The sequence below is a fragment of the Pelmatolapia mariae genome, linkage group LG10_11 (genome assembly GCF_036321145.2).
Source record: "Pelmatolapia mariae isolate MD_Pm_ZW linkage group LG10_11, Pm_UMD_F_2, whole genome shotgun sequence".
Taxonomy (NCBI): Eukaryota; Metazoa; Chordata; class Actinopteri; order Cichliformes; family Cichlidae; genus Pelmatolapia; species Pelmatolapia mariae.
In genome coordinates, this window is record NC_086236.1 from 10,969,811 (window position 1) to 10,989,904 (window position 20,094).

The window sequence follows — 20,094 nt, forward strand, 5'->3', positions numbered from 1 at the left end:
TGGAAGAGAGAGGTGAGTAGCTTGAATAAAGCGATATCAATTCATTAACGGATTCCACACAAAGACGTAAACACAGAGCGGATCCGACGCATCAGAATCAGCTTTGTCTTTCTCGGCTTTCTCACCCCACGGCCGGAACACGGACACGCTGTCGGAGCTTAGCGATTCTGATGCGTCGGGTCCGCGCTGTGTTTCCGTCTTTTTTGCGCTGATTCTGAGCTGCAGGTTTTGTCTCTCCAACCAAAATTCGCCGAGCCAGCAGCAAAAGAAGCAGCAAACTACGCTTCACATTTGATCAATGTCGTCATGAATTCCCTCTTACTTTTGCTGTTTTGCTTCCACCACGATAAAATCACACTTCATGCACAGCTCTCTCTCTCTCTCTCTCTGTACTTCAAGAACAGTTTCCCGTCTCAAATCTGTTTTCTGCATTATTCATTCGCTTATTACCCACCAGTCTACCGTTGTTTAAAGCGCTGTCGGCCGCTGTCTTTTTCTTTTCTTTTTCTTTTTTCACTTAAATGCCCTCCGACAAGAAAGCCTAATTTCTGCTGTTCAATACTGAAGAAATTTAAACTTCTTAAAATTATGCAAAATTGCAGAATATTTTTAAGGTTATCTGCTATAAAACGCCAGACCAGGAAAATCTCCTTCATGTTTTTCTGTGTTTTATTCTCAGTTACTTTGACACAAAGGCATCTGCTGTGATGTTCACAATTCTGATGAAGTCTCATGTGTATCAGTACTGATAAATGATCAGAATTATAATATTTCTGACTGTCTGAGGCTAAATTGAATCGAATCGGGTCTTTGAGAACCGGAATCGAATGGATTATAGAAATCAGTGATGATACCCAGCCCTAGTGATCAGCCTAGGCCTGACAGAAGTGGATGTAGCTGTGGGTAATAAGAAAAGATGAAAAGAACTATTGATAACTTTTGTGTTAAGTTAAGGCCTGATCCGTCTGAAATTCATAGCCAGCTCTGACACAGTGCCATCAATCTTTGAATGCTGAAAAAACAGCAGTGTATCCAGAAAACACATTATATGCTGCAATAAATGCACTGCCCACGTGTCCCCTCTCCCCATTGCCTTTCAGCAGCAGGCAGCAGCAAACAGGTCGTCAGAGGAGCCAAGATGATGATTAAGTTTAACATTTTCTACAATATTGACAAAGCAATTTAAGCACAAGTTTGTTAGTTAGTAATTTAGAAATGAATATTGTCTGTATGGACTTCCCCCCAAAGAAAGTGCACATGTAAAACTGCGGTGTTAAGCGATGCGGTTGAAAAATTTGAGTGCGCCTAACTTTTGTGCCGGTACGCCTAAATTTTTAAAGTTAGGCGTACCGGTGCGCCCATGTCAAAAAGTTAGTCTAGAGCCCTGTCCATACATCCATCAATCCATTCTTTTCTGCTTATCCAGGGGGGACAGGTATAACGGTCGACCATCCAAAGCAACAGACAGTGAAGAAAAGAGTGTACACAGGGGGGAGCAGGTGGTTATATGATTTGGAAACAGTGACCCTAAACAAGAGAGGAGGCTTAGCTGGAGGTGGCAGAGCTGAAGATGTTCAGATTTTTATTTGGGAGTGAGCAGGATGGACAGGATTAGAAATTGGTACATCACAGGGACAGTTTAGGTTGAGCAGTTTGGAGATAAAGTTAGAGAGGCGAAGCTGAGATTGTTTGGACATGTGCAGAGAAGACAGAGTTGATATACAGGACAAAGAATGATGAATAGGGAGATCCCAGGCAGCAGCAGAAGAGCAAGACCACAGACAAGGAAGAAAAACAGGGTTTTTCTGACAGGACAGGATACTGGGGTGATGATGGAGATGATGCTCAGCAAACTGTTAAAGGGAACGACGAGAAGAAAAAGATTATAATTACACAGCAATGTTAAACATCTCAAATGTTTGAGACTTTGCTACACTGTCTTAGTAAAAAAACAGTCTAGCAAATCTAGGACCGCATAAAAGTGGGCCAATGTACATTTTAACAACCCCCACCAAGCGTGGAGAGGCATCCAAGCCCTCGCCAACTACATGGCCAGAGCCCTCCAACCCTCAACAGCAGCCTCAAACTTGCAGAGGAGCTCAACACCTTCTTTGCTCAGTTTGAGACCACCACTTGTCCTGCTGGTGGTCAGAAAATAACCTGAAGCTGAAAGTCCTTAAAAGAAAAGAACTCTCCTACTGCCTGGGTAGGCAGAGGCCACAACTGAGAACAGGAAGTCTGCCCAGAGGGTAATTAACACCACCCAAAATATAATTGGCTGCCCTCTTCCACCCCTGAGGACCATCACTAGCTCCTCCTGTCTAAGGAAAACCAAGACAGGTGACCTCTTGCACCCCGCTCACCACCTGTTTGACCTGCTGCCCTCTGGTCGGTGCCTCAGATCAATGGAGGCCACACCTCCAGACTCACAAACAGCTTCTTCCCCTGGGTCATTCGGACTGTCAACAAACACTATCTCTCTAATGTGTGAGCTGTTTTGTATATTGTATATTGTTTTGTATACATTCCCTCTTGCTGTATATAGTTCTTCTGTTTGCTTTTTATTCTTGCTGTCCGCCACAGTTGGTGTGGAGCACCCACGATTTCGTTGTACACGTACAATGACAATAAAGGGCTATCCTGTTTTATGCTAATATACGGGAAAAAGTATGCAAACCTAACATGCCTATCACATTACAAATATATCTTGGAATAATTTAGGAGACTTGGGATATTTCAGAATACCAAAGGCAGAAGGACCCTGAGATTACCAGTCAAAGAAGGGTGGATAATTTGAGCCCATACTTAACCCCTCCCCTACGAGAAAAAGGCGTATTAGTCGCCGGAAGGCAGGTTCAGGCTCTTAGGTTGGTCCTGAGACTACCACCGGTTGTCTGTGTTTGCGTGTCTGTCGGGTACTGGTGCAGACTACAGAGGAAATTGACCTCTGGATTAGCGTTAAAACAGCCACGGTACGTAGCTTAGTTAGCCCAGGTTGAGTTTTGCAGCTTGGGATGAACTGCTCTTTGTTTAATTTTGCCGGTGTCTTTATTTGAATAGCCTCGCTGTGGCTGCTAAGAGGCCTCAACTAATGTCGACGTTAGCGTTAGCTTAGCTAGAACATTGTGCATGGTAACGCTAGCTTCCTGGTTAGCCTAAATTTTAACCGATAATATTAAAATATTATGGTTGAGCAAAAAGCAGAGAAGCCAACTTTTATGTGTTTTAACTAATAACACGCACCAGCTTCAGTTGTCTATAAACTGTATTCAAATAAAGGTAGCTGCTCGACTAGCATTGCCGCTGTTTAGCCCGTGTCGTCGGTAGCTAATCGTTGGTTAGCTTGAGGTAAGCTTTAACGTTTGTTGTGAGTTTATTTTTCTAATACTAAGGTCCGCATAGGTAATTTTATTTATTTATGTAGTGGGATATTATTACCGTATTCGGCTAATAATCATGTAAACGATCTTTCTTGCGATAGCTGACAAATTAACTCCCAGACGTAGAATAGCAGTTGCTAATGCGTGTTTACTACTAAGGTTCGTAAGTTTGTTTTCAGAAGTGTTGTCTCCTTGCAGAGGCTTTTAATATCTTAACGTGTTGCCTTATAGATAATGCCCACAATAAAACTACAGAGTTCTGATGGGGAAATCTTCGAGGTGGACGTTGAGATAGCCAAACAGTCTGTCACCATTAAGACCATGCTTGAAGGTAAGTGTTGAATCACGGTAAACGTTTGGGTTTTCAAGTCCCCCCGCAGTTCACAAATATAGGGTTTATACTTCACTTAATTAAACCATAATATGGACATAGGCTACAAATGTGTAATGTTTGAATCTTTGACAGATTTGGGAATGGATGATGAAGGAGATGATGATCCAGTTCCCCTTCCTAACGTGAATGCTGCCATCCTCAAGAAGGTACAGAATGCACATATTGAAGTGTCCAGTGGGTTTTTTGTTCACACACAGACTGTGTGGGTGGTGTTTTGTTGGATGTGGGAGGGGTTGATTCCTTGTTTCCTGAGATGCTATTAACTAATGGCGTTCATCTCGCCTGCTCTGGAGTGGGTTATGTTTTAGATCCATGCTTCCCAAATGGTGTATGTTGTGAGGCAAATGCCCTGGAGTTTTCTTACAACCATAGTTTATTATAATATGAACAAGTGATGAATGAGCTGCTTATTTACTTTATCAGCAGACCTACTTGGTACACACTAATTTCCCATACATAGGCAAATTATATTTACCAAAGTTTAAGGTGGAACCCCAGCCTGTTGTGTGGCCTAACAAAGGTTCCGATTGATAAGAAGGAAGATGAAAATTTGAGAGGGGGAGTGAATGACTTTCTTTAGTAAAGCAAGTAAACAGTGGTCCACAGATTTAAAATGAATAAATGTCCGAAGAAAGCAGTGTTAAAGCTACCTCTCATGGCTTTAGGTGGTCAGGGTTGGCAGAAATTGTTTGGCCATATAATCATTTGCTAATCTAAAAAAGAATTTGGAAGAAGACGCCATAGAATCTGTGTGCCTTGAATTTTTGGGCTTTGCTCGTGGTTGTAGTTGGGAGGCAAATGTAAATGAAAGTGCTAGCTTCTAGCCTGTGATGGTGTCCTCAAAGATGGTGAGAGGGTCTAAGCAGAGATCGTAAGAAGTGGCAAAGAGTGGTACTTTGTCCTGCGGGTAAGCTCGCCTAAGAATTTGAATTGGGTTTGGTTGTCTTCCCCTTATAGTTTTAACATTTTAGCACTGCCAGGCTAAAGCTGAAAGAATAAGCTGAAATGATCTTCTATGCCAGTTAATCAAAATACATCTTAGAAGCACATTGTAATAATCTAGGAAACTTGTGTTATAGCTGGACAGTGTAACAGTGTTATAGCTGGAAAGAACTGCTGATGTATTTTCTGAGAGTAATGGGCTCAGATGTGGTTCAGAGTTTCAACAAAATCTGAACATCAAAGTTTTGAAGGTGGACCTGGAAAAATGGACAAAAATGCGATTGTTTCTCATCCTCAGTTTTACCTTTTATTTTCATGCCAGCAAATCATCTAATTACATTTTTGGCAACAGAGAAGTCCTGATTTTTATTTATTTTTCTTTCTCCTTACTACTCTCATTCCTACACTTTCTTACAAGGAGGTAACGACCTGGAATCTGTGTGAATTGATCCTAATTTGTGGCAAAGAATTGCCATTTAATTTTGGTATTCAAACCTTTTATGGGCAGTTTAAACAGCTGATGGGTGGTGTGCATAATGGGTTACCTTGGTTAAAACCACGTGTTTATTTGTTATTGTCTGTCTTTCTTTTTCTTTTTCAGGTGATTCAGTGGTGCACTCATCACAAAGATGACCCCCCTCCTCCTGAGGACGATGAGAACAAGGAGAAAAGGACAGATGACATCCCTGTATGGGATCAGGAGTTCCTCAAAGTGGACCAGGGCACCTTGTTTGAACTCATTCTGGTAAACATACTTGAATTATTTTGCATTTTCTTTGGATTGAACTACAACTAACAGGTGTAAGCAAAACCTTGCCCTATACCTAACCTTAACAGCAACACCTGCACATGGTTGATTATCACATCATTGCAAATGGATCTTACTGAGTTGTCTATATTTGTATTGAAGCAGTTTTAATAGAAAAAGGACGTTTTTAAAACAAAAGAAAACAAAAACAGTGGTTAACAGATGCTCAGTTAAACTGCAAGCCTGTCAATGGTGTCCCTGCAGTTAGCTACAGTGAAGTATCCCTCCCTTTCTTTGCAGTGACTGTCACATAATCCCACTGATGTGTCTGTCACTTAATCCTCCTCCTCCGAGCCCTGAGCTGCTGCACTTCACCCAACTTTTTTTTTTTTTTTTTTTGCTTTTTATTTTATTTATGTCCTCCACCATTGCTACCCACTGCTTCTTTCCTGGTGCCTCTGTCTTAAGCCAGTTTTTGGTGATGGCCTTCTTTGCTGCAGAAAGGAGAATTTTAGCCAAGTAGCGGTCCTTTACATGTACAGCACATTCAAAGTATCCAAGATACGAAACAAGGCAAGTTCTGGGAATTATATAATCTAATATATCACAGAGAGCTGAGTGAATTTTGACCCAATCCAAGCTCTTTACCAATTCCTAACTCCTTTACTGTGCCATACCATATATTTAGTGTAAAGGATATTATCGGGTTCCTATCTTGTTCTTTAGTTATGTATTCAGGGGTCTTTTTTATACCCATGTTTGAATTGGGACATGGAGTGTGGAGAGCTCCACATCCTTCCAGCGAGCCCCATAATCATCACTACACCAATATGTTATCTGGCGTATCTGTGCAGCACGAAAATATTCTTTTAAATTAGGAAGCGACATTCCTCCTTTCTCTCTCTCGATCAAAGGCTTTTTCTTCGTCAAAACTTATCAGCGCAGCCGGTATATTGTCTTTATGTAGTTGGTGTATAATGTGTAGGGTCCTTCTAATATTATCTTGTGCCGGTCTATTTTTGACAAAACCTGCTTGGTCCTCATCTATCAGGTCTGGTATAAATGACTGGAGCCTATTTGATAAGACTGCAGTGTAGATTTTATAATTAACATTTAACACTGATATAGGCCTGTAATTTTGGCAGTATTCCTTTTGTGTTTGTGCTTTTGGTAGTACTGTGATAATTGCCTCCCTCCGAGAGAGGGAATCACATGTTTAGTGTGAATCCAACTAAAAGTCAGGTGGAGTAAGGGTATCAGTTCTTTTCCAGATTTCTTATACCATTCAGCAGGAAACCCATCACTGGACTTCACTCAACTTTTAACGTTATCTTCTCTTTATTGGGCGTAATGACAAAAGGGTACGATATCAGAAGCTATAAAGACAACACTATGCTGTGGACTTTGGTCGTGTGATTTTAATCGCTGTTTCGTAACTGTTCAGGTGCTTTCCCAAAAACAGCCAAAAAAAGAACACAAGCTTTTCTCTGAAACTACTTTTTAATGGTTTGTGGGTTTGTGCTTCACAACAGTGCTCTCGGTGCCGCATCAGAACTATGATGCGGTCTTAGGGTCACCGCTGTCAAAAGCTCAACAAACCTACCAACAACTTTTGACATGTGGTGGCGGCGGACAGTAAAAACAAGACCTGCAGCAGGCAGAGAAACCAAAGTAGAAGGAAAGTTGATGTTGTACATTACAATTAAGGGAATTATTCAACATTTGTTTGTATTGACCACAGGAGGCAAAAGCTTTTCTCATGCACTCTGTGTGTGGGTTGTTTTTTTTTTTTTTTTAATTTATTTTTTTCCGCTAAACAAAAGTCTCGAAAGTCTTGAAAAATTTTTTGCTTGAGGTTTTAAATGTTCAGGTTGTGCTTTACACTGAGAAGTCCAAATACTTGTGTGAATTAACGCATTTATAGTGTTGTAGCTTGTGTTGTATAGTTGTCTCATGCTGAGAATTTTAGGCCAGTTGAATCCTCTATAAAATCAGGAAAAACACCTTTGTGTCTGCTGTTACATCACCAGCCTTGGTGGGTCACAGACTGGTAATATTAGATGTAAAGATAACACTGTGGGCTAAATGTTGCCTTAATATGCTCAGATATCTTTCTCACAGACTACTTGGAGTGGTAGAGAGGGAGAGGGAGAGCAGCATGCATTCATATAGTTGAGCTGTGGAAATGGCATTTATTTTTCTTTATGTATTCAATCTTCACAGTTGGCAAAATCTACTGGAATCTACAAGGACCTGTCATAGGTCTGTGAAATATCCTACTGGCTGTAGCAGAATTGGTTTAAATGGAAGTGGTCTGGCTCTCTGGAGTGCTGATCCAGAGTCAGCAGCTGGAGTTGATGGTGTACATATAGTGGCTTTTTTTTTTTTTTTTTAATTGTAATCACTTTTATGCACCTTTGTATATACAGTGTTTATTTTCTCTTGTAGTCCTTTTAATATGCTTCATCTTTCTTAGAAAAATTATTTCTTATACTTTATTTATTTCGCTCAGTGGCCAGTTCAAACGAGACACAAATGTTGCTTAGCAACAGCTGGAGGTCTGGTGGTTTGGGCAACTGTGTTTAGAAGAGGGAGGGATTTGGAAAGACTCATTTATTCATTTTTTTTTTTTTTTTTTTTTAAATTTCCCCTCCACCTTTCTCAATGTGTGAAACAACATGGAGTGATGTTGGGCTTCATGTAAAATGTAACCTTAGCAATGCCTGGAAGAGATGGATAAATGGGTGGTGTGTCTGTAGCTTCGTGGAAATGAAAGCGATGGTCCTGCGTCAGTAACCTGAGTTGACCCCACCCCCCGTGACTTGAATATGTTTACAAGCACAAAGGCTGAGGATGCTGGAGAGGAAGGGGTTCAGAAGAGCACAGCAGCTGCTCCTGTGCCTTATGAAAATCAATACAGAAGTCTTATTAAGCGATCACTGCTCAGCTTATGTAAGGCTAAATGGTATCTACAGGATAATTTACTTAAGGATCATGGGAAAGGAGTGGTGTGTGGGTTTTTTTTTTTTTTTTTATTAAATAAATTGTATATAAATGCTTTTCAGGGATAACTATCATCCCTCATCAGACTGATTGATCGATAATTCAAACTACACTTTTTACTTTATTCAAGTGTAAATAACAAATCCAAAACACAATATGCTTTGTTGGGTTCTGAGATCTTCTAAGTGTTGCTGAGGTATCAGTTGTCCTTGTGTGCTCTTTCACCGCCTCCCTCCCTCCTGCAGCTCCTCATTCATATCTCCATGTTTTCTGTTTAGGCCGCCAACTATTTGGACATCAAAGGCCTGTTAGATGTCACCTGCAAGACGGTGGCCAACATGATCAAAGGCAAAACCCCGGAGGAGATCAGGAAGACTTTCAACATCAAAAATGATTTCACAGAGGAGGAGGAAGCCCAGGTACTTATTCCAACCCATCAGCTGTCTGTCAGAAAACAAAAGGCTTTCATAAGCAACGAGAAATCACTTAGATGTTGCGGATGGGATTAAAATGATGATCACAAAGTTGCCTTCCACACCTTTGTGGATGATTAATTTGTCCCTCTCTTCCGCAGGTACGCAAAGAGAACCAGTGGTGTGAAGAAAAATAAGAGGAAGATCTTGCCAACACTACCACACTGAAAAGGATTCTCTCTGCTAACTGGTTGCACTGGCGTTGTTCATACTTGTTAATATTTACATTTAGTATATTTAGAGCCACATCCCTCGCTCCCCCACCACCATCACTTTTCCTTAATTTCTGATAATAGCATGACTATTTTAACTTGCCTGTGTGGTGTCATTAATTTAAAGCCAAGCTCTCTTCTGTTCGCGCACACTCACGTTGTGTATTGACATAAAATAAATGGTCCTGTTTTCACGGCTTTGTATCCTTTTAAAGATTCGAAGACTCCTCAGATTTCCCCTGTTATTAACTGCTCTGACTTTTTTTTAACTTGACATTTTGTTTTCTCTTAGGTTAAGTGAATGAATAAAATGCATTTTTTTGACAATGGATATGCGAGGGTGAATTTGTTTTCTTCTTTTTGCTCTGTAAATGTGTCCATTTTGTGAAACCATGTCAAGGAGACGTTTATAGGAAAAGTGAAGTTTGAGGTAGAATGATTACTTTGTTTTTAAATGCATAATGTCCCCCTGGACTCGAAGTACTTGTGTTATCACACACAGCGTTGGGTAACACATGCCCTGTTGTAGTGAATTGAAAACTTTTCCCAGTTAAGCTCTGATGCTGGTTTTTGGGATGCTCAAACATACTGAAGGAGTAAATAAAACATTAAATGGATGGTGTCTGTCACTTTTTGTTTTTAGTTTTGGTTGGTGGGGGTCTAAATCTCAAGGAATCATGGACCAGATAGTCAAAACACTTTTATTACAACAATCAAAAACACAGTAACACAAAGGCATTTAAAAGAAAAAAGCTGGACATCTTTGAGGTGCTGCCACTATTGTAAACTACTTCTAGCACAATAGCTCTCTCTAGTGGAGGGAAACTATATTGCTGTACAAAAAACTCAACTTATAGTTTGTCCACAGAGTTAGAAGCTGTAAGCAGAAAGGAAAATTAAAGCCTTATTAAAAAAATCAAAATGTCTGTTACATTAGCTGTAAAAATGCAGAGTAAGACCATGACACTTGACAAAAAAAACTTTGCACAGGACAAACAAATGTATTGCTTTAAGAAATGGTAGAAACTAACTTTTTAAAAGAATATTTTTTTAAACTTTTTTAAATTTTTTTTTTTTTTACATAAAACCATATAAAAGTTTAATTATAAAACTTTACAACACAATGCAATATAATAGTACCCATTTGGTCTCAGTTTAATCTGCTGCGCTGGAAAATGTTCAAAGGAAAACAAGACTTAAAAAAAAAAACAACACTCTTCTGAGGGATTCCCACCTGTAGAAAGCCTGACCTTAAAAATCATGAGATTCATACAAAAAAATACCACTAATTATGTAAAAACACAAACAATGTAACAGTTGGTGAAGCCATAGATTGACAGCCTGAAAGTGCCTAAAAGTAATGTGAACTTCAGAATTTTCTTTTTAAAACTGCTGGAAATATATATATTTATATATTTTTTGACAAAGAAGCTGCACAAGTATTCATAAAAATGTTTGGGGAAAAAAAGGGGGAACTTAGAGTCAGACTGTGAAATGGCAGCTATTGAAAGTGAATCCATGCCTCTTGGAATCTGAGGTTCTGCTGGTCAGGTTGGGTGGTAGTTGGTCCTTGCTCCCCTCTTGTGGTTCTTATAAATGGGTGATAACATTTCCAGGAGATGGATGTGATGGTGAAGCTTTAAGAGTAAAAGTATGTCAGATTGTCATCGCTATGGAGTTACTTATCCATAAGGTATGATAATCACTTCAGTTGAGTTTTAACTGCAGCAGGTGGAGCCAAAGAACCGCAATCATTTTTTTATTGTTTTGTTTTTGCATGCACATTAGCATTGCTCGCTACTATGTGTTCTAAAGCTGGTGGATTTTTGGTCACCAGTTCAGTGGCTGGATCCTTCAAATTAGCTCGTGTCCTCAGCTTAATGTAATGTCACGTGACAGATCTCTTTGAGAAAGACTTGGTGACCATTGTAAAAATGCAGATATTGAAGAATCCAGCCTCTGAACTAAGAGACAGCTACTGTCCTACTGAGGATAGGGTGGGGTAGGGGAGGGATCGATGCCTTCAACTTGCTCCTTTTTCTGTAACATCAAATGAACCTCAGGGGGAGGGGGTGTACATAAAACTGATGTCAGCTGATGAGGATGATCTTAACGGCTCTGGAGGAAGCTGAGGAATGCAGGGGTTGTGGATGCGAGCGGACCACAGCCATCACTGGGTCTCCGTTAGCACTTTGAGAGAGAGTCCTGCGGCCTTGGCAGCCGACAGCACCGATGAGCTGTGCGTCTGCTTGCTGGACAGTTCCGGGTGTGCGTGGGGGTGCTTTGCTGCGGGCGGGTGGAGGTCGCCGCGTTTGCCGGCAGACTGCTCCGGAGTTAAGCGCGTGTGTGAGAGTGCATGCGCTGGCGGAGACAAGGGGAGACGCGCCGAAGGGGAGGTGGGCGGCGGGGAGCAGCCCGGGGAGGGGGGCCGCTGGTGCTGGAAGAGACGGTGTCGGGCAGGAGAAGGGGACGGGGGAGAGTCTATAGCACTTAAATCTGAAGAAGTTGGGCTGGGGCAGCCTCCTCCTTGAAGGTAGCGAATGCACTTCTTTTTCCTCCTAGGAACAGTCAGAGAGAGTTATCTGTGAATAAAGTGTGGATGGTAAATGTCAGCAGGCTTTAGTGAAGATGCAACATTCACACTGAGGTCAATGAGCAGGGACACAAATGGACACAGCGAACAATAGCAGTATGTGGATGTCTCTACATGAAGGAGGTCAGTTCCAGAGTAATGTAAATGCCACCATTTGCACATTGTGAGTCTCTGTGCGTTTATGGCAAAAGGGTGGTTTTCTGTTAGACACGCAATGTGCATCACAACACTGTCAGATGCAGATTGGCTTACTACAGCGTCAGTCTGTGTTGCTCCAGGACGACAATAGCAGCTGACCAGTCGTGCTGTTATTTAATTCAGTTTTGCTTATATAGAGCCAAATCACAACAACAGTCACCTCAAGGTGTTTTATACAATCAAATGAGAGCCTTTGAGCAAGCAGCTGGCGACAGTGGGAAGGAAAAACTCCCTTTTAACAGGAAGAAACCTCTGGCAGAACCAGGCTCAGGGAGGAGCAGCCAACTGGTTAGGGGTGAAGGGACGGAGGCAGGACAAAAAACACACTGTGGAAGAGAGGCGGAGTTTAATGACAACTAATGAATAAATGCAGTGACGTGTAAGGATATAGTGAGAGCTTCAGTAACAGGGATTTGAGAATGAGGGGAAAGTTTGCTTTCCTGCTAGCTCGTCATCTTATCCTTAAAATTGGAAAGGTCTCGTGTTCCCTTCCCATATGAGATGGCTGAGGGATGTCATGACCTACTTGAAGTTAAGAAAGCTTAAATATGCTAGTTGTGTAAGACATGGGCCCTGCTTACATGGGAATGTCCATAACAAATGTCTTTGTATCCAGGTTTGTGATAACCAATTTTTCTTCGTTTATGCTCGTTTGTGTGTGTGTGCTGCTGTTTTAGTTGTTTGCCGTTCTTCTTTTATGCACCCCTATTCTGAAATTGTGTCATTTATATTTAAATGTTGACTACATCACATTAGAACTGAATGGCAGAGCAGACTGTAAGGGAACTTTCTTCCTTTCAAAAGGGAGTTTTTCCTTCCCACTGTCACCAAATACTTGCTCATAGGGTGTCTGATTGTTAGGGTTTTTTCTCTGTAGTATTGCAGGGTCTTTACCGCCTTGAGGCGACTGTTATGTGATTTGGTGCTATATTAAAAAAACAAAATTCAAACAGTACTGTGTAAAATCTGATAAAGAGAAGTTTAAAAAAAGAAAACAAAAGTCAGACATTATTTTTTGATTGTTTTTGTAATTTTTCTTCTGTTTTCAGTTGAAGTTTTCAATTTAGCTTTAACATAGTGTAGTTTAAAATAGCCCCTTTCATCCGACAGGATCGAAAAGCCCTATTGGTCAGTTTAAATGACAGTCCTGTAGCAACACTAATATGATGTCATAGGAATGACAGCAGTACAGCTCTAATCCCAGGTTTTAAAAACTGAGATATATTAAAAAAAATAAAGAAAAAACAGATAAAGATAAACATCTGAAACAATGTTGTGCAGGAAATATGTTTAATTTTGGTCCTTGGCAACAGAATAGTTGCAGCTAACCAGGAATGCATATAATTATTAATAGTAGGGAATCTACATCTTCATATCTCTTCTGAGTATCTTAGATTTAACCCCTGACAAATACTGATCCCTATTAAAATGAAAACACCAAAATGAATAAAATGAAACTAAACCAAAACAAGAAAAGCAGAATAAATGAAATTTGAATGAAAAAATTCAAAATATAATAACTCTCATCTGAATTGTGGACACCGGACCTTTTGTGAAATAAAGCAACTCGTTGAAATCTTTAAAAAGATTTCATTTTTTGAACTCTTCTCGCACCTTTATGCTAAGCTAAACTCGTGAACGTCTGCTTCTGTAGTTGATGCAAAGGCTATAAACCTCGTTGATCCTTTCATCCACACAAAATCCTGATAACTGAGACCAGGGAATACCACTCGACTTTGAATTTAATTTTAAAAAATCACCCCCATGATTATATTAGTGCAATTAGCATGAATGAATGAACTCCTTTGATTAAGGATTTAACACACAGAGCCTGCGAGTTGACACTTTCACTTAACCTAAGCACCACAAAAGTAGTATTAGAATTGCGTAGCGATTAGTTTGGAGTTTCAGTTTTCTACTTCTTTTGTTCTGAACCGAATGTATTACATGTGTCTAATAGGCAATCAGCAGTAACCCTGCTGTGCTTTGTGAGGTGTTATACTTAAAAGCAGACTTGTGTACCGCTGAGTGCAGCATCAAAGCAGTTAACAGGATCCCATGATCATTACCAGAATATGATATGAGTCACCAGGTTTAACCGCAAGGAAAGGCGCTAGGCCATATTTAGAGAGGGAGAGAGGCAGGAAGAGTGCAATAGAAAGTGATTTCTAAATGTCAGAGTTCACCATCAAAAGGCGCCCGTTACCACATCGCATGAATGGAGAAAGTTGAAAGCAGATGGGCATGAGAATGCCGTCAAAATGCAAAGCTGCAGGGAGCGCGCTAGTGTGTGTGTGTTTGTGTGGAGCTGTGGTGATAAGGATTTGCTCTAACCACATTCAGCCCCCTTTGTTCTCTCAAAGCGAAACAAACTCACACACACACACACATTCAGATTTCCATGACGTGATGGTGGGGAAGACGACAGGGTTTCTACAGTGCTGTGGTGGTAGAAACTTTTTCTGCAGAACCACACAGATCCCTGACTCCTGCAGCAAAGCCGTTGGGCTGCCGTGCACCGTGAATCCTGGCGCGTCTCAAACCCGGCCGTGCGAGCTGCTGACGGGCCCGCTTCTGATCATTTATCTTGTGCCGCTGCCATTTGTCAGCTCTTGCTGGGGAGAAACGCATCCGAGAGCGCTGCAGTTTTGAGAATGGATTTAAAAATAAATAAATAAAGAAGACAAATGAGCTGCTCTGGCAGATAAATAAAACAACTGGTGAAGCCGGCGTACCTGATCTCTAAATAATCCCTGCGCACCCAGTTTCCTTTTACTTTCATAAAACACCAACTGCCTCGGACTAATCCAGTGCTGACAGAGGGAAAAGAGGGAAATTCCCAGCTTGAGTTTAGAAACGTGGCTCCCGACATGTTTTAATGATTCCAATATGGCGACCTTGGAAACAGAACATCTGTTTGAGCTTCTTCACTCAAAGAAATATTATGTGGAAGTTTGACCTTTGATAAACGGTGATGATATTACAATAACATAAGGAAGGAATACTGCTCAACCATCTGTCTGTTTGCTATTACTGATTTTAATTATCCCTTGACCTGCGTGAATAATACTGTTTTATTGTTGTTGTTTTTTTGAAAGAGAGCATTTTAATGAGTGGTATTCCCCTTTAACCTCTAGCCATTCACTACAGAGGGCCTGCTTATGCAAGGCATTATGCCAGTGGTGCTGAAGAACCCAAACTAACCTCGATGGTGTGGGTGAGACATCACATATATATATTTACAGACTTAAATATAGGGGTGGAGTGACGGGGTGTAAAAACATGTCTCTAAAAACATTTTAACTCATGCGACACCTCTAAATCTGCATGTCTGACCTTTTACCTGCAAGTAAACACATGACTGAAGCCTAACTAAAGTTAGCATGTTTCGCTGTTTGCTATATATTAACTGCATATGTATGGGTTCTATTTGCAGAGCAGCAGGTTAGTGAGAGATGACATGCAGGCCTCAAACACGAGGAGGTAGAGCTCGTCTTGGCAGGTATAATCACAATAGGGGAGGGGGCTTGTCTTCATTCAGCAGTTTACTTGTTGGACAAATGAAAAGGCTGAAAAAAAGGCCTGGAAAACAGAAAAAAACAAGCTTGATGGGATTAATGAGATTGATGCCACCTCCAAGACTGCTCTGCCTCCTACAGCATCAGAGAGACACGATGCACTTGAGCGGTGTGAGAAGAAAGATGGGGAAGTCATGAGCGTAGCGTGGTGCTGCAGAGCGAGTGGGGTGGATGGTTGGTACACACCTGCAAGGACCGCACCAGTCCGTTTGTTGGTTGAGGCCGAAGCGAGCCCGGCATTTCTTAGGAGAGCCCGGGTCTGAGCACAATGCGTGGCATGCACAGGAAAAGGGGAGGAGGAAAAGCAGAGGAAGAGGGGAGGAAACAGGTTAGACGACAAAAGACACAGACAAGAAGAAGACGAAGAGAGAAACAAGCTCGTCAGGGCAGGACAAAAGCACCGTTTGTTCGGAAAAAGCCATCAAGTAAAACTGTTAGTAGACGGTTACGGCACAATGCGACATTAACAACCAGCAGATTAACCACCCAACACAACTTAGTTAAACATGTGGGTCAGTTAACACACAGAGGAAGAAGCAGCCGTGCTGTCACACTGTTAGTACTGGACTTTCAAGGGTTTTCAGTTTCTAAAACGATGCCCAAATCCAAAAAATATATATTTTCTAGTTTCTGAAACATCTGATGAAAATACACTAATGTGCACAAGTCTTGAGCCACCCCTCATTTCTTTATAGTTTGTATGTAAAACAGGAAAAACGTGCAGAGATTTACTTAAATGTGCAACCATATTTGAAAATACAGTCTATAGGACACAAACAGAGTTAAAGTTAATATTTAGTATGATCACCCTTATTCTTCAACACAGCCTGAACTCTCTTAGTCAAGCTTTCTTGAAGCAGTCTTCAGGAACAGTTCTCCAGGCTTCCTGAAGAAGTCAGAGCTATTCTTTGGATGTTTTCTGGCTTCTGTCAAGATGATCCCAAACCGCTTAAATAAAGCTGAGGCCTGGGCTCTGTGGAGGCCAATCCATGACTAACAGTGCTAATAGTGTTTCATTGTGTGTTTTTCTATCGTCGTATGATTTTACTGCATTTGCAGTGTGTTTGGGATTATTGCCATGCCAATCGGACAATTTCCAGCTGGTATTGCATAGTGCACAGGTGTCGAACTCCAGGCCTCCTGCAGGTTTTAGACGTGTCCTTGATCCAACACAGCTGATTAAATGGCTAAATTACCTCCTCAACATGTGTTGAAGTTCTCCAGAGGTCTGGTAATAAACTAATCATTTGATTCAGATGTGTTGACCCACGGTGTGATCTACAACCTGCAGGACACCGGCCCTTGAGGCCTGGAGTTCGACACCCCTGGCATAGTGGATCAAAATCTGGCGGTACTACTGGACATAGTTCCATTCGAACGACACAGGAAATCATTCCTGCCTGTGGCCATCTCCCTGTACAACTCATCCACTTAACACACTGTTTACTGCAACAGCTACATCCTTCTTGCACATGTTCTTTTTCAGCTATTTATTAATAAGTGACTTTTATGTATATATATGCCTGTATATATTGTGCTATTCTTAGTTAGTGTATTGTCTGTCTCTGTTAATGTTTGTTTATAATGGAGCACTGTAACGAAAAATAATTTCCCCTAGGGATCAATGAAGTATTCTGATTCTGATTCTGACAAGATCCCCGACACCACTGGCTAAAATGTAGCCCCCAACCATGGCAGGGTCTCCATCGTGTTTTACAGATGGATTCATCACTCCATAAGACCTGTTCCCACTGATTTTTAATCCAATTCTTGCATAATCTGGTATACTTCAGCCCTTTCTCCCTTAAGAATGGCTTCTTGACAGGCATCCTTCCACTGACACCATTTGTGATGAAGCTTTGGATAATAAATCATAAAAAAGAAACAACAACAACAAAAATCTCTGAAAATGTTCAGGTACAAAAGTTATGGACTGAAAAGAAAAACACTGAAAGACCTTCAGAAAGCCTGGAGAGCTACTGCTCAAGACGACTTACAAAGAAATGAGGGATGGCTCTGGACCTACACAATACTGTAAGTAAATATACTTTGGTGTTACTGCACGGTAAAATGAAGCATCATGCCAGTTAAGGCAGAGCACTCAGGTCGCTCTAGCACGAGCTGAGGGGAGACCGAGGCTCTTTTATCTGCTGCCGCGCATCGAGAAGACGCCGAACATCCACGGCCTTCTTTAAAACAATCACAAAAGTGTTACAACCTCTTATCGTCTCACCTTTGATGCCATCGTGCCGATGCTGTAGTAGCTTTTATAGTATTACCACAAGCACTCAAGTGGTTTACTTGGGACGTGGATAACTACCACGTCTGCGTTCTCAAAACCGAACAGGTCAGAGTTGAGAAGCTTGTTATTGTTCATACATGGCGGAGGTGGAAAAGGGAAAATGCTAGTCATGCGATAAGAGTTTTTGATTTCCTTTCTGCCGCGATGGCTGACTTTCTTTCTTTCTTTTAAACTTGGAACAGCTAAGATCAGCACAAAGTTTTGCACACTGGGATTCAAATGTTTGTAATTGAGGTTACATGGAAAGCAGAGTGGGTGGGTGGTTTGACGTTTGAGACACATCCTGCACACCGAGATGCCGTGCCGCACACAGCGCCAACGCAAACTCGAGCTCGACTGAATTCTCTGAAATCCAGAAGTCTTGGCACTGGTCATTTTCTGTGTGTGTGGTTTTTAAAAAAACGTTTAACCATCCGTCAGACGAGAGCAAGGAAATCCATATTTAGAGGTTTACCTGTGTTGGAGTCCTGCTGCTTCTCCCTTTTTCTCCTCTTCTTCTTGCCCTGTTTGAGGAGAAAAAAACAAAACAAAAAAAAAAGCCAAAGAAATGAAATGAGTCTGACTCTTGACTGCACTGCTGACTACCAGCAGATCTTCCAGTTCATTTGGCTTATCTCAAGCAGGATAAAAGTTACGTGCAAGTGTCTTAGATAACTTTCAATCACCGTGTTCGGCTGGCATTTCTATCAACTGAAATCTGCACAGTAAAGAAGCTGAAGGCCTTGTAAGTAAAGGGGGGAAACATGAATTCAGATTAAAGCCATTGTAAACTCCTAACTGTTTTCATATTCGTGTTTGCATTTGTTCTGTGTCCCCAGGCTGATTGTAATGTGTGACTGTTGAGGTAAACATCAGAGCTGTTCACACAGATCCGGTGATGGTGAAGTGAGGCCTCATATTTGGGTGCGATGAAGGATGTGGGCACAGAAATCTACCGCCTACGCTTCGATGTCTAACCCTCCTCGGCTCGCTGTCAGCATTGTATATGTGGTTACTCCTCTTGCAAGTGCACCATTCTGAAGCTTCTTAGTCTGTGGGCGTATGTGTGTGCGTGTGTGTGCATATACTAGCCTATATGTAGTATAGTAGTGTATGTATTTTGTTTTTTTTTTTGAGTGGGGGAACTGGAGGAGAAACCCTCCACAGGTGTGTGGGCGATATGTGGAACTTCTCTTCCTGTTTTGCTCATAGGTCCAGTGTTTTTTTGTTTTTTTTAACTCAGAAGGAGAACAGAGGGCAGCGAGGACACTTGGTAGTTTGTTTTTATTTATTTATTTATTTTCCAAATGCAACAGACGATATTTAAAGCTCAGTCCTTCACCTATAAACAGTTTGTGGACTGATCATCAAGTGGCCCTTTCAGGCTCTTTTTTTAAAATCCTGGACTTTGTGATCGATTCAAAAGCATTTTGGAGTGTGTCGTGTCCCTAACAATATATCCCAAGAATATTTTTACATTAAAGGAGCATTCATGGAAAAATCTACTTGATTCCCCTAATTATTTATCCATCTAGACCGCTCTGATTTGAGTTGCGCGCTTTTGAAGAAATTCTCTTAAAAGTAATGGAACCGCAGACGAATCCACAGTGCAGAAGGAGAACTGCATCTGCCTGTGATGAGAACTTTGTGCTCACGACAGACAGCACGACAGGATGTAAACACTAATGGTGACCCCCTTTTTAAACTGAGCATCTGCAAGCTGTCTCCAGCTGGCGGATGTAGACAGTGAAAAGAAAATAGTTCCTTTGCGAAAACGGGGTTTTGCTGTTTTTGCTCTCTGAACACCTGGAAGCAAGTGCAATCTGGGCAACTCAAGCCAAAACAATCTAAACGGGCTCCAGTGGAAAACACATATTTGAGTTTGAGGTGAACTATCCCTTTAAATTCTCCAAACTTGAAACGTATGCCTATCAAAAAGCCACAGAGTGTGGATTATGCTTAATTACAGTGCTTAGAATCGTGACATTTAAGAGCCGTTTAAGAGGTGAAGACAATGTTCAAAGCTCCGTGCATACAGCGACGGCTCCTACACCTGCGATCAGAGATTATTAAAGCTCTGGTTTACAACACCTTCACAACAGCATGAGGGTAATTTCTGAGTGCAGAAATAACACTCTCCGGGTCGCCTCGCAACCCTTAATTTTGACATATGCGGTCACGAGGGTATCTTCTTGTGCTACTCTGTTATCTGTGTGACATGCAGCGCGAGTTTAGATGTTTCAAACATGTTAGAAACCACAGTCCAGATAAAGTGTTACCAAGTTCCCACGC

General features: G+C 41.3%; 2 protein-coding genes across 5 annotated transcripts in view; one reads left to right on the forward strand and one right to left on the reverse strand.

Annotated features, from left to right (window-relative positions):
* The first annotated feature begins 2,841 nt into the window (after positions 1 to 2,841).
* Positions 2,842 to 9,769, forward strand: skp1 (S-phase kinase-associated protein 1). Its single transcript, XM_063485587.1, has 6 exons — positions 2,842 to 2,972; positions 3,612 to 3,711; positions 3,847 to 3,920; positions 5,318 to 5,461; positions 8,746 to 8,886; positions 9,042 to 9,769. The coding sequence occupies exons 2-6, from the start codon at positions 3,615 to 3,617 to the stop codon at positions 9,075 to 9,077; spliced, it is 492 nt and encodes a 163-aa protein (XP_063341657.1). The 5' UTR covers positions 2,842 to 2,972; positions 3,612 to 3,614; the 3' UTR covers positions 9,078 to 9,769.
* Positions 9,770 to 11,532: 1,763 nt separating this feature from the next.
* The window catches only part of tcf7 (transcription factor 7), a 72,334-nt gene continuing 63,772 nt past the window's right edge, over positions 11,533 to 20,094 (reverse strand). For 3 of the 4 annotated variants that reach the window (XM_063485586.1, XM_063485583.1, XM_063485582.1), the window contains 3 exons: positions 18,278 to 18,326; positions 15,708 to 15,780; positions 11,626 to 11,734 (listed from right to left, as the gene is read on the reverse strand). In XM_063485586.1, the coding sequence (XP_063341656.1) occupies positions 11,731 to 11,734; positions 15,708 to 15,780; positions 18,278 to 18,326 (126 nt within the window). In that variant the 3' untranslated portion in view covers positions 11,626 to 11,730. Of the gene's footprint in view, positions 11,735 to 15,707; positions 15,781 to 18,277; positions 18,327 to 20,094 lie in introns of all 4 variants that reach the window. The other variant, XM_063485584.1, reaches the window with a different exon arrangement.

Coding starts and splice junctions, on each gene's coding strand:
- skp1 (XM_063485587.1), top strand. CDS start 3,615: ATGCCCACAATAAAACTACAGAGTTCTGATGGGGAAATCTTCGAGGTG. Junction 5,462..8,745: donor CCTTGTTTGAACTCATTCTG/GTAAACATACTT, acceptor TTTTCTGTTTAG/GCCGCCAACTATTTGGACAT. Junction 8,887..9,041: donor CAGAGGAGGAGGAAGCCCAG/GTACTTATTCCA, acceptor TCTCTTCCGCAG/GTACGCAAAGAGAACCAGTG.